The sequence below is a fragment of the Poromitra crassiceps genome, assembly GCF_964638095.1.
Source record: "Poromitra crassiceps genome assembly, chromosome: 13".
NCBI classification, from domain to species: domain Eukaryota; kingdom Metazoa; phylum Chordata; class Actinopteri; order Beryciformes; family Melamphaidae; genus Poromitra; species Poromitra crassiceps.
This window is the reverse complement of record NC_139644.1, coordinates 34,338,755-34,353,077: the sequence shown is the minus strand read 5'-3', so window position 1 is coordinate 34,353,077 and position 14,323 is coordinate 34,338,755. Positions and strand designations below refer to the sequence as shown.

Below are 14,323 nucleotides of genomic sequence, written 5' to 3'. Positions count from 1 at the left end.
TTATATCTTGTAATATACCAATAGGTTTTTTGTAAAAAACAAAAAAGTTATGATGAATATTGGATAACTCCGTTTCAGTCAGAAAAAAAGTCAGACAGAACCTTAAACTTCCAAGCTCACAGAACTTCCAAGCTCACAATCTGTCACATTGTTCGATGGGTTGAAAGGAGCAAAAACTGATTTGATTAAAGATTTGTAAGGTTTTAACATAGGGCTTTTTGCATTCCATGTGTCATTTCTGTCAGGACCACTACAATATTTATATTTGGCTGTATGTCTCTGTTCTGGGAGCTCCCTGCCCTTCCATGTGCTTACTTACATGGAAAGCCTACAGAGCAGCAGCAAAGACTCCCCAGGTACAGAACAGAGCAAGCAACAATGACAGCAAATGACATGGTTTAAGTCAGACAGCATGAAGGGAGGAGCTGGGTGGAGGTGGGTTGCAACCGGCTTGCAGAGAAAGCCGAAAAAAGAAGGTGGCAATGAAGCAGCTTTAAATAAGGCACGCTGTATGAGATTTTGTCACTGATGTGGGCTGGGTTTGTGAGCTGAGCTTGACTTTGTGATCTGCCAGAACGAATTACATGCTCAAATTGTGTGTGTGCGCGTGTGTGTGGGCATTACTATTTCCTGTTTTTCTTTGTGTGCAAGAAGACGAATAAAAAGATGAAGTGAAGACAGTGAAGACAGTGAAGTTAGTCACTATGCATGGTCACTATAGCAGTGGTTCTCAAAGTGGGGTCCGGGGACCCCCAAGGGTCCTTGAGGGGGTTCCAGGGGGTTTGAGCCCCCCTAAATTTGATCTGAGCCCCGTAAAAAATATTAGACATCCAGACGAATCCGTAGATACCAGCCATGTTATGCGAGCTCGCTGGGAAGCGGGTGTAACAGCTCCAAAGTCAGCAAAGTTTTTGACAAATGTAAATGGGCATGACTACTCAATTGGGTCCCTTGACCTCTCAAATCAAGATATCTGAATGAAATTGGGTTCATTAGAACCATGCGAGTCTTAGCTTTACACCTCGCCCTCCTTGCCAGACCAGCTGAACGCATTCTACGCAAGGTTCGACCCCTCCGCTAAACCACCCAACACCGGAAACCCCCCACCCCAGGCCCCCACAGTCAGGAACGTTCATGCGCATCAACCCTCGCAAAGCGCGCGGGCCGGACGGCGTCCCCGGCCGCATCCTGAAGGCATGCGCCAAAGAGCTGGCGGGGGTATTCACGGACATCTACAACCAATCCATAGCACTACGCACCGTCCCCACCTGCTTCAAATCGGCCACAATAATCCCCGTTCCAAAGCAGAAAATCATTACCAGCCTCAACGACTGGCGCCCAATAGCACTAACCCCGAAAGCCAGCAAATGCGCTAACAGGAGCACAGCAGACGCCGTAGCAAAGCCCCCCCTAGAAACCCCCCAGTCAGACTAATATCTTTATCCTGCTGGTGCTACCTCTTTGCAAAGTCTAAAATCGCCTATGAGTGAGTGAGAAACTGAATCTCAGAAACGGAATAATAACATAACAGTATAATACTAATGTTAATTTAAAATGAGATATTCCTCTAAATATGGCGAAAAAACATCCAAACATCCGGACGATGGGTAGGGGGGCCCCTGGGAGCTTCAGTGCCCCGGGGCCCCTGGGGGTGTTAATCTGGCTCTGTCTACACTCAGCGCTGCCTCAAGAGAACCAGGAAAATAATGAAGGACCCAACCCACCCACTCAACAACATGTTCTCCCTGCTACCATCTGGTAGGAGATACAGAACCCCCAAAACCCGGACAAGCAGACTACGAAATAGCTTCATCCCCTAAGCCACCAGACTCCTAAACAATAAACAGATCTACCCCACCATTATGACCAGCTGCTAAGATAACATGTACAGATTTATTTATGGGAAACCACAATATATAGACAAAGACTTGTAACTACTAATTAACATAACATATAAAGATTATTTATGGGCATCCGCAATATACGGCACAGACCTGAAAAGCACATGAACAGATGACAATAACGATGACAATGTTCTGATGTTAATGTACCAGTTAAGCATGACAGGAAACAATGATGATAATGTTGATGATAATGTGAATGACAATGATGACGATGTTGATGACAATGATGATGACGATGTTGATGACGATGATGATGATGACTGTAAGGGAACATAACTCAGCTCAAGCATTTCACCGTGTGTACTTGTACATCCGTGTGACAATAAACATCTTGTATGTCTGACACATAATGTCAGCTACATAGGGTGTATGAGCTCCAGGGTCCTAGAGACAATGTTCTGCATGCAGTGAAAATATGTTATTCTTGCCTTTTTTGTTTCCCTATTTCTGCACACTGTGGTACCAAAACAGCCATGGAATGGTTTAAATTGGTTATGGCTACAAAGCTGAGACTCTGGTGAATCCAAAGAGCCAAATCGCATTAATGTGTAATGAAATATGGCCTCATAGTAAGCATTTCAAAATGTGGTGATACAATTTTTTTACTTGACCTTATACCGTATAAAATCTCTAGTCTAGACCCAGAAAGTACACACATAAAAATGTATGGAATGCAGGTACATTGAAGATAAGTGTTTTTCTGAACCGTGCTTGTCATCCAATCGTCAACATTGTAAAAATCGCACAAATCTCCAATTCTCAAAGGTTATTGATACAGCATCACGCCCCCCCCCCCCCTTAACTAATGCACTTTATTATTTTAGGTAAAGTAGTCACAGTGTTTCTTATTCTGAATTGTGCTTTATGTTATACAGAACATTTATGGACAGTGAATTGAATCATTGGAACAAATCCTCACTCTATGGCGATACACCACAAATAGATTTTGATCGCCACAAATAGATTTTGACTGCTACATATTAATTTCAACCAGTTGACTGCAAACTCCTGCTTTAGGGCTTATATAGGTATTGTCTTACCTGAACATCATTCCAATCAAAGTTAGGAAATCCCCCTTTTGTTATTTGATTATTTTACTTTTGTTTATGCCTACAAAGCAAATGTTACTCTGTAAGCTACATGAGTTATCCCCTGGAAGTGATTTTGGTATAGATGAGCCTCCATTGTATTTATGTAGGCCTAAGCAGTATTATAGTGACCTGTATGCAGGATATAAATAGGGAGACAAATAAGTTCTTCATAGATCTAGCCTCTTCATTTTGCTCTCAAAGTGCACCAGATTGATCCATTTTTACTTTAAAATGTACAGAATTTTCTTGCAGGCATGCCCCCATACCCCTAGAGGGTCTGAGGTCAGCCACATTTGAAATAAATATATATATATGATTCTAATATTTGGGTAGTTTCTGAAGCCATTTTATGCTCCTACTTATTTGCTTGGACTAGTCGTTTTGATTATGGTTAATTTTCTTTTCTCTGACCTCTGTGTTGATTTAGCTAGGTACGTAAGTAAAGGAAAGCCTATTAAACCATTTATCTAATAGCCGAACTGCTGGCTTCAAGCACCCTACCTAGTACCTAGACCACAAACACTGAACGGTCAGGACAGGTATCAGTATTTGTTTCATGTTAACAGGTAGGGTCGGGGCAGATCCTAGTCCCACAAGGCATCTCACAAAGTAGGTGAGTCACCATAGCAGGCGGACCTGTGCCCGTTCAAAAATTGATCTCGAAATTGAACGAGGACACGGGCGTCACCCCGCGTCGTTATTTTCCTTACTCATCAGTTTAAGGCATAACCTGACTAGCATCTAGGAAAAGGCTAAACACTGGGTGCAGACGTTCACTATTAGGGTGCTCATTGTGGCAGTACTTCCAGAAATAAGGGATTCCACTTTTAACTTTTATACAATGATCGCGTTAGTATGAACACGTATTGTAACTAATAATGTTTAGAGTAAGTTGTTAAATAAGCATAACCACACATCTGCGTTTATAAGTTTTGTCGCAAAGGCTCATGGGATTTTGGGTGACGTATGTTTTGCATTTGGCGAAGAGTATAAAAAAATCAGGAGATATGATAAGACGCACGATTGACTGTATTAACACGGCGAGTTATCTTTCTCTTTTTCGTACAGCAAGTATGTAACATGACAACAGCATGCGTACCGACTACAGAACCAATGCAGTCAGATGAAGAAGCATGAAGTAGCAGTAGCATTTTTGGCTCGTATCGGCAGCCGTAGTCACTGCAAAAGCAGTTTAACACGCATGTGCATGAGAGGCGGTGGAAGAGAAGATGGCAGACATTTCTTTGGATGAAGTGATACGACAACGCGGTATCAATACCAAAGCGCCACTTAAACGGTATTTCAACTATTGATATACATGGATATGCATCTTATAATACAATTGCTACCTTTTTCGATCGCGTACATTGAGAGAAACTAACCTAGCTGTTGTTGTTCGTTGGCTAACTAGATAACAAAGCTAACGTTGTTAGCTAATGCAATGCTAGCCAGCCATTAACGCTAAATCGGTTCACGTTAGCTAGCGTTAGTTGCCTTTAGGCCTGTTCATCCATTGCATTTAGGAAACCTATGTTCTCTGTTTAACTTCGTGCTTTGCATTTGTCATAATTTCCAAAGAGTACACGATATTGCATAAACTTCAACAGATCCTAATAATTTATTGTAACCTAACTGTTGACGTCAATTGGCTGGCTAACGTACATAGCAAATAGCAGTGTCCAGTGGTCAGGTATGCTAGTTAGCTAACGCTAGCGTAATATTTCTGTTGGCAGAAAAGAAAAAATATATATAGCGTTAACTTGTTCTTCCGTGCATATACTGAATGGCAGCTTTGTCTCAGTATCAGCTCATGAACCACCCCCTACAATTATTGGATTCTAGGCACTGGTGCATCCTTGTTGTTAGGCTAAATTCTGGACCTTTACCCATATTTTATGAGAACATGTTTGGTAGCATTTTAAAGGGTAGCAATGTCTATCATACCAAAATATAATTTACGGACATATACCTTTAAAAAAAAGTTGGATTCGAAATTTCGAATTTGACCACTTCAGTGGTTCAATGCTACTGCTAAGTGAAATGTTGGGCTTAGGCCCACTAAACATTTTCTGCTGCCCCCCCCAATCTCCCCCTTTTTTGCTGTTCTTGTCCAGCAGGAGTATCGGTTTGTGTATTATTGTGTAATGTGTTTGATTCTTAGTAATAACCTTTTTTATATATTTTTATTTGCAGGTTTTCCATAACATAGACAGACCAAAAACAATCCCAAAAGTCCCAACACACACACACACACACACACACACACACACACACACACACACACACACACTCACTCTCTCTCTCTCTCTCTCTCTCTCTCTCTCTCTCTCTCACACTCACACACACACACACACACACACACTGTGTGGAGGTATACCAGATAGAGAGGTAAATGAGATAAGTAATAGAAGTTCCTCTATCTAAGACACAAGTCACATAAACCTGAACCATGTACCATATCATCCATATGGGTAGGGATGCACCATATTACAGCAATCACCGATGCCAAATTGCCGATATAGCGAGGGCGAGGGGTGACCGGCCGTGGCCGATGTCTGTTGCCCCCCGCCACACTGGCACCGGTCCGATGAGCAAAACAACAGCAATGACATCTGTATTGACCAAAAAGTACATATTGGGAGGAAACCATGCAGCAAATCTGCCCCCCCCCCCAATTCACAGTGTCCACATGAGTTCCTCTGTGTGCACACAATTTGATAGACATAGAAACCAGTTTTTATACAAATCACATCAACATCTATAAATATCGATTATCTCCAATAACAGCAATGTTAAAGCAGCTACGAGCAAGATTTTCGATTGTTATTAAACAGTCTAAGTTTGATATTGATGCATCACATCTTACCTCTAATAGTAGACGAGACCAACGCCGAGTAGTCTCGCTTGAACCCCGAGTGAATCGGCCAGTGTTTTGACGATTAGTCTGTCTGCCGCCGTGGCAGATCAGGAAGTGAAATGAAACGGTTTGCGGCAGCCACTTCGGCCATAACCACAAAATTACTTCCAAACAAACTGTTAGAATATAACGAGAGATGTTCGCGAGAGTAGCAAGCCCCTGCATGGCGTTCTCCGTGTTTATGGTCTGTTGCTAGGCAGAGCGAAACGGTTGAAGGCAGGCAGCTGCCGTAAACCGTTTCGTTTCACTTCCGGGTTTATCCGGCCTGCCGGTACACAGACACAGACTCTATAATCATCAAGAGAGCAATCTCCGATTCACACGGCTTTGGTCTCGGCTACTATTATAGGTAAGATGTGATGCATCAATATTATAATTATACTGTTTAATAACAATCAAAAATCTTGCTCGTAGCTGCTTTAAAGAGTAACCACACCACACCCAGATCCATGGTGAAGCCAAATGGCGAACATCAGGGCACCAAACCGAAACCCCCCCTCCCCTCTCTTTATTTTATTTACTTCAAATTTATGCTATTATTTTCTGTTTTCTCTCTTTCTATTTCGGGTTTGTTCAGATGGGGTTAAAAATGAACCCCATCTGACGATTTCAACCTAACTATGGGTAACATTGAGATATAAACCTTGCTCTCTCTCTTTCCCAGACCAATGTTTGGACGGGGCGGTGGAGGAGCCGGGAGGGGCTTCGATGCCCGGCAGAAGATTGGGGCCAATGATGTCAGACAAAGGCTTGGAGCAGGAGCAGGAACAGGTAAGGACCACCACCATTGCCTTGACAGCTTACATTTATTAGCCTACATACATCCTTATTATAAAAGGGAGCAAGTGAGCAATGTTTGTCTGTTTAAATTTTTGTGCCTGCCACAGCTATGCCGTTTTACGTGTGATCGGGCTGAAACTTTCAGGGGGTGTAAAGAGCACCGATGATGATGTCATCAGTGATGTTATAAAGTCCCACTGATTATGTCATAGTGACATCACTGATGTCATCAATAATAATAATTGGATTTATATAGTGCCTTTCAAGACACTCAAAGCGCTTCACATATCAGGGGAGGGAACTCAACAACACCCACTTCATCATCAGTGATGTCACAAGATGCGAAGTTGTGACATCATCAGTGATCAATTTAGTGATGTCATAAGAACAAGTGAGGAAGCAGGAATCAAAGCCTAGTATTCCACAATTTTCATAATGAATACTGAATAAAGACCAATCTGTGGAAAGCTAGGTTTGTGCCAGCTACAAGAAATATGTTGCATTATGTTATTTACATTACGTCATTTAGAAATGCTTTTATCCAAAGCGACTTACAGTAGTTTTCTCAATAGTAGTGAAATCAACTGTGCAACACAGTCTGTATCCGCTGACTTTTAAAAAGGCATAAGTAGCAATTGTCAATACTTAATGGAATAAAAGTAGCATTTGTCAATACTTGAAGCAATAAGTAGCATTTGGATGAATGTTGAGAGTACTGTGCTTTGTGGATTAACGCTGGGCCCCCTCCTTCCTCTGCCCATCTCCCCTCAGGATTTCAAGATGCCAGAGAGAAGCTTGGCCAGAAAGATGCTCGCTTCAAAATCCGAGGCAGAGGAGGAGGAGGAGGAGGAGCGGTGCAGGATGCCCGACAGATGATCAACTCGCGCAAACAGGGGCAGAATCAATTCACTGTCCCTCAGTTCAGTGTCCCTCAGTTCAGTGTCCCTCAGTTCAGTGTCCCTCCACAGACCATACAGATGAAGACAGCAGTGGCACACCACCTACAGAGCCAGACACATGTGCCGCAGATACAGATGCACACCATGAACAACACTGCCATTGTGAACAATAGGCAGTTTACACCTAATATACCAATGCAAGGACTGAATATAAGGGGCGGGGCCACGCCACAGCTTGGTGGTATTCCCAAGAGGATGATGGATGCTCGAGATCGACTCAGCCTCAAGAGGAGCATTGGAGGGTCCCCGACACAGGCAGCTGCTGCAGCGCCGCCACCTTTAAAAATAACCAAGACCATCCAGGTAAGTTTGAAAGAGATTACTGGCTCTGTTCTTAGAATTGGCCACTGGCCACACAACCTGGATCTATGCTTAAGTATTAGGGATGGGACCATGTGCTTATCTCGCTGAACGATGCAATGTGGGCTTCACAATGATATACAGCCACCACAATACTACAATGTAATAAATTAAAGTTCACTGAACAAAGTATGAGTGCAGATTTATGTTTATTTCTAACGCAAATCTTTTTACTGATGATGACATTGGCTTGCTCAAATTGTCATTACAAAGTGCAAATAATATAATTTTGATGGAGAGTTTATGAAGTTGATGGACAAGCCGTCTCATTTGTGATTGTGTCTCATTTGTAGCCAATATTGACTCATTTTCTGTCCCGCGATACATTGTCACATTTTGTATTGCACTATGTTTCGAAGTTTGATATATCATCCCATCCCTATTGTGTTAAAGCATGTTTACCAGTAGTTACTGTATGCATTTATACCTGCTTTGTGAAATAACAATGAAAATTGTGGTGTGGATAGAAAAACCTTGAAGTATACACATAACAATATTTCATTGCTTACAGTTTGCTAACCATACTCTAATGTATCAACACGTCTTTTCACAGCAACGTCCAGTAGGGATGTCCAGTGGGATACGTTTGGCTTCACAGGTAGAGCATTTTTCCCCTAGGCATATCTTAAAATGTTGAGTGATCTCTTGAAGCAGACCACTTCCGATATGCAAGTTGTTTCGGTTGTATTGCAGCTTTGTAAGTGCTAAATTGATTATTTTGTCTCCCTCAGTCTGTATCAGATGGGCATGATGGCATCCCCAATAAACAAATGAAGATCACTACCAGTAACAATATGCTCCAGTCACGGGTAAGAGCTGCCTGAGTGTCCTGTGTTGCATAGAACTGGCACAAAGGCTCAAACCCAAAGGCTCTCTCATATCAAAGTGCCAAAGTATTTCCCTCTTGATTAAATTTAAGCATCTTTCCCATCCTTTGTCTCTTACAGCCTGGCACCATGGGCTCCCCGTTCTCCATGTCAACCCCAATCACAAAGGTGGTTAAAAACGATGCTTACACAGCCCCACGTCCCCCTGTCCCTGTGGCCCCCACCAGGCCCAACCCCAGCACGGCAGCCCCGCGGTCTTCCCCTGCAGCCTTACAGCCCGTCTCCAGGACTCTCCAGCAGGCCACACCAGAAACCAGTCCCCCCCCACTCGCTCCCCCTCAGGTTGGTCTACAGTTCCGTATTCACTCCTTTCCACCTTCACCCTAAGTTCCTAACTGTCTATTACTATATACAATGAGAGGTGTATATTATGAAGGATGTAGTGCCTCAGACTAGGGATGTCACAATACTAGAATTTCGATACCGATACCCAGGAAAATATCGATACTCGATACCATTTTCAATACCACGCCGGAGGGATGACAACACATCAAGAGGCATAAAAAAATAAACAAAGACAGATGGACGGACAGATGCACACTTCTCCATAATCTATCTAGGCCTGATCAAATTCACTAAAAACATTGACCTTACACAGCAGATTAGCCCTGCTGTAGTCATCAGCCTATCAGAAGACTTTTAGCTTGTTGAAGCAACAGATACCCACCAATGACAGAGAAATCAGTAGTATGTTTGATTTTTCGTTAAGAGAAAGCACTGCTGATATTGATGCTGTTGCAAATGAGTATTGTAGCCGTTTCAGATTTTTAGTATTGACACTTATCGATACTATTGATACCTGTTGTAAATGAGTATTGTATCCGTTTCAAATTTTTAGTATTGATTTTATCGATACTTTTGACAACCCTACCTCAGACTCAGAGTAGCTGTTGAATTTAGGAAACCCAAGTCGGCTACATGACAATGTGTTTTCTCTTTAGTAGCGGAAATACCCTGTGTGACCGGTTACGCAGCAATGCAAGTTCGGCCATTAATCTGCGCAGCCATCGCAAAATCATTACCTAATAATAAAGAAATACGGCTCTGTTCGGTCACCTGCAGGGGTTCTCTTTACACTTCATGAAAGATTCCGCGTGATCGCACGTAAAATGACATCACTGTTGCCGAACACAATTTGGTCACTCACACACAGAGACTTGGCATTCTTATTAGAGTATATTATCGGGTTAAAAAGGCTTTCTAAAACAAAAGATTCAGATTCATGATGGTACTGGAGGGCTGCATGACATAAAGTCATCACCAGAGGGCAGTGTTGGTAGGGAGGCCTGGAGTGCCCCAAGGGCTTTCAGGTGGGAGGCTAAAGGGCTCATTATACTCGAGCAAGCTCCGTGGGGTGGAGCTCCGCGAGTCACCATGCGGACCTCGCGCTGGGGCAGATGCTTTTATACTCAGAAGTGATCAGCATGTTTATTACAATGGTAATAGTGAGAACAGCCTGTGAAAAGCCTGTGAAAAGTCACAATGAAACGCTATTATGTGCAGTACTGAGTGTGGTTTCACTCTCAAACGACCGTACATCAGCACATGAATGAATCACCAAACTTGTTTTACTGAATAGCCGTTCTCAGCCCTGATAGCCTACTACTCTGTGCTGCTTTTAATCTCTCTCAATCATGCTCTCAACACAACACATTTACTTGGTGAAATGACTAAAAACGAACCGTTGCAAATCAAAGTTTAGCCTACCACATGGGTCAAGAAATGTGGTAAAAACACAGCTCAGTGTTCAGGGCTCAGTGGCTTGAAAGCGGCCATGTTTGGAGAGAAGCTGTGCGGAGGTCGCGCTGTGAGAAAAATCTTCAGGTACACGGTGGGCGCCCTACGGAGGTAGCGCCCAACCACGCCCAACACATTTACGTAATTTGATGCTGTCTGCCCTCGCTCCACCCCCGCGCCCTTCATGGCATGGTGAGCATAAAGCAGCCTTAACACTTCATGGTGGTGACAGGATGGGATTAGCTGTGCATGTTAGGAATGCGCAAAGATTGCCAGGCTTGCATATTTGTCACCAGCATGTTTGCCTTCCCCTCACAAGTGTACATGCATTTTTGTACATCTCAATTGCATTGTATTTGACCCCGTGGTGTTCTCACACTGCTTTCTTATATAGCCTTCTTTCAGTCCTTTGGAGGGGACAAAGATAACGGTGAACAACCTGCATCCCCGCGTCACTGAGGAAGACATAGTGGTGAGTAAATCGCACTGCTGTTTGCTATCCTTTTATGCTTATGTTTGAGATTCAAACCATGAGCTGCATGCTGTTGCCTATGATGACTCATTCTGTGTGTGTGTGTGTGTGCGCACTCCATTTTATCTCGTCCACAGGAACTGTTCTGTGTGTGTGGTGCCTTGAAGCGAGCGCGGCTGGTGAAGGTGGGGGTGGCTGAAGTGGTGTTTGTTCGTAAAGACGATGCTGTGAGCGCCTACAGGAAGTACAACAACCGTTGCTTGGACGGTAAGCACCACTGGCAAGGACACACATCAGATGGCTTCCTGGGTCTTTTGGCACTGGGTTCTGTTTTGCATGCGGCTCACTGACTATGATGCTGATGATATGATGGTTGGGGTACATCTTTCTCTCTGTGTGCCCAAACAAAGTGTTTGTATCATTTGAGTTAAACGGAGCATCCGTGAGATCGTCCGTAACCAGAGTTGCTTCTCATATCCTAATTGTCTTTTCTTCTCTTCCGCCCCCCCAGGCCAGCCAATGAAGTGTAACCTTCACATTCAGGGCAATGTCATCACTTCTGATCAGCCCATTCTATTGTAAGTGAGCCTGCAGCAATGCAGCATTTCATTCCCTGCCCAGGCCTCCATTTCAAACTGATCTGGAGTTGACTACATTTACATGCATGCACTTTTATTTTTAATCATTCCAATAAGATATTTATTTACTTGGCAAATATAACACTGTATAAGTAAGGGTTAATGTACGACGAGGTGTCCATTATCACTTTTTAAGGGACGACGTGGAGGCGTGAACCGTCCGAGGCGAAGCCGAGGACGGTTGCCTCCGCGAAGTCCCTTAAAAAGTGATAATGGACACCTCGAAGTGCATTAACCCGCTTATACCATGGTCACTTGCCAACAAAACAATAAGACCAGTCATTTATATTTCCATGTGTAATAAATAAAGCAATCTAAATGGCTAAATGTCTGTTATTCATACTGTAAATCAGTCTTCCACGAAATAAAATAGTCCCTCCCACCTCCACCACCCGCTCCGTTTTAAAGCCGACTCAAACGTTAACTTTATTACAGGAATGCAGGTTTAACGATGTTTTGCGTTCTACATTAAATGAAGACATTACCGTTTGGCTGCTTGCTTTATTTTGTATGATAGATACGTATTGGCCAAGTATATTAACATTTAAGAGCGAAGACTTTCAGGAAGTGAGAGTGAGAGAGCAGCGCCCTGCGTGTGCTGCTGATGTGGTGAAATGCAGAGAGAGTTGTCTCTCTCTCTCTCTCTCTCTCTCTCTCTCTCTCTCTCTCTCTCTCTCTCTCTCTCTCTCTCTCTCTCGTGCATGAGGGAAATCTTCTCTTTCTCGCCGAGAAGAGCCTGGTGACGCGAGGTTAAAAATCTCCGAAACGAAAATCAAAATTGTAAATAAGAGTTATTTTTGATAAACTGAGCACACAGGGGTGATTTAAATACTTACTTTGACCGAGTCAATTTTTTTCTCAACATCCAAAATTGTCATATTAACCCTTAACGGGGGTATAGAGCTCAAACTGCTCTCCTGATAACACTGATGAAACTATGGCGCATTGATATGAACGGTGAACAGACCATTTAGCTAGGTGTCCATTATCACTGTACAATATCACTTTTTAATGGACACCTTGCAGCCAATCAGAATCGAGTATTCACTCAGACCATGGTATAACACCGATTATTAATTATTGACTACAAATTGTTAGCCATGTATTTCTCTCTTCATTTAGCTCCTGTGTAATTTTTCTGTAATTGAGGCATCTCACTACTATAATAAGGCCGAGGGGTCTGGTGCACAATTGCGCAGTTGAGCGCGCAGCAAGCTACAAATAAGCACGTGACCTAGAAATTAGCACACGAAGCACACAGGCTCGTGAAGCTAGAAATGAGCATGTGAAGATGGCGATATTGCTACTATATACAATATATATATATAAATGTGTGTGTGTGTGTGTGTGTGTGTGTGTGTGTGTGTGTGTGTGTGTGTGTGTGTGTGTGTGTGTGTGTGTAAAGCAGTCAACTATTTTGTGGCACATTGAACTGCCTTTTGAAGTAGCAGTAACCCAAATAACATTTTGTGATTCTACCAGTTCCGAGAGATGTTTGTAGCTAGCCAACACGATATTATGTGGGTCATCCGAATCAGCTGTTTTACAAGAAATTGTGACATTTGAACATTGACACTATCAATATTGGTCATGGAAATTAATCCTGGTCATTGGGAATTTGATCACAAAGCAGTTGTGGGAGCGTGTGTGCGGGTTTCTTCCTCTGTCGCCTGCTTGACGCTCCTCTCTCTCCGCCTCTCTCAGGAGGCTCAGTGACACTCCCGGTGCAGGCGGCAGCTCAAAGAAAGACGGCCTGCCTCCCTCCTTGTCTCGGCCCGCCGGTCAGCGCGCCTCGTCTCAGCCCACCCCAGAGGTGGACCCCCAGACCATCCTGAAAGCTCTGTTCAAGTCCACCGCACAGTCCACCTCCACCACCGAGCCGTCCAGCTCACAGGCCACTGCCTTCCGCATCAAAATATAACTCCTCTCCTGTGTACACGCACACTCAGTCAGTTCATACACATACTACTGCGCTCTCAGCGTTTGCGTACAAACTACGGTTTTCACCTTGTCGGCAGGCGGTCCACGTTCATGTATAGGAGGCAGGTTTTTTCACATTAGACATGCGTGACTAATCTGAGCGTCAATATATGAATGGATACTTGCCATCTTGTTTTTTTAAAAAGAGAACGTCAATGTCATCCATGTGTTTCTGAGATGGACCAATGGGGAAACAAGTTGAATGTGTGTATTTGTTGTTTTAATCATATATGGTAGGGGAACGAAATTCAAACTGGACATTTTTTTTTTTTTTCTTCTCCTCTACTGAATCCCAACCCATTTGATCGTGTTTAGTGTTTGTTTTCTGTTCCCTTCATGAAAAATAAGACACAATTAAAGCCCCATTATGTCGTTTTTCTATTTGGGGAAACTGCCCCCCCCCCCCCCCCCCCCCCACAGATGCTAACGTTAATAAATGCTACACATCCCTGTTTGTACGTTCAGATATCAGCCTTATTTCACCATTTCTGCTTGTACACTGTACTTTGCTTGTCTTTCTGCAGTGTTTATAACTGGTTCGCTGGGGGGGAAATAGCCCCAAATTATATCTCGAGTCGACTTGTTTTAGTGAAAGAAG

The 14,323-nt window shown here is 43.3% G+C and overlaps 1 protein-coding gene across 1 annotated transcript; it reads left to right on the top strand.

Annotated features, from left to right (window-relative positions):
- The first annotated feature begins 4,218 nt into the window (after window positions 1-4,218).
- poldip3 (polymerase (DNA-directed), delta interacting protein 3) lies at window positions 4,219-14,179 on the top strand. Its single transcript, XM_083649889.1, has 10 exons — window positions 4,219-4,292; window positions 6,577-6,683; window positions 7,464-7,954; window positions 8,565-8,609; window positions 8,743-8,820; window positions 8,959-9,180; window positions 11,030-11,107; window positions 11,245-11,374; window positions 11,619-11,685; window positions 13,450-14,179. Exons 1-10 carry the CDS (start codon window positions 4,225-4,227, stop codon window positions 13,664-13,666), a joined length of 1,503 nt encoding a protein of 500 aa, XP_083506015.1. The 5' UTR covers window positions 4,219-4,224; the 3' UTR covers window positions 13,667-14,179.
- The last annotated feature ends 144 nt before the right edge of the window (window positions 14,180-14,323 follow it).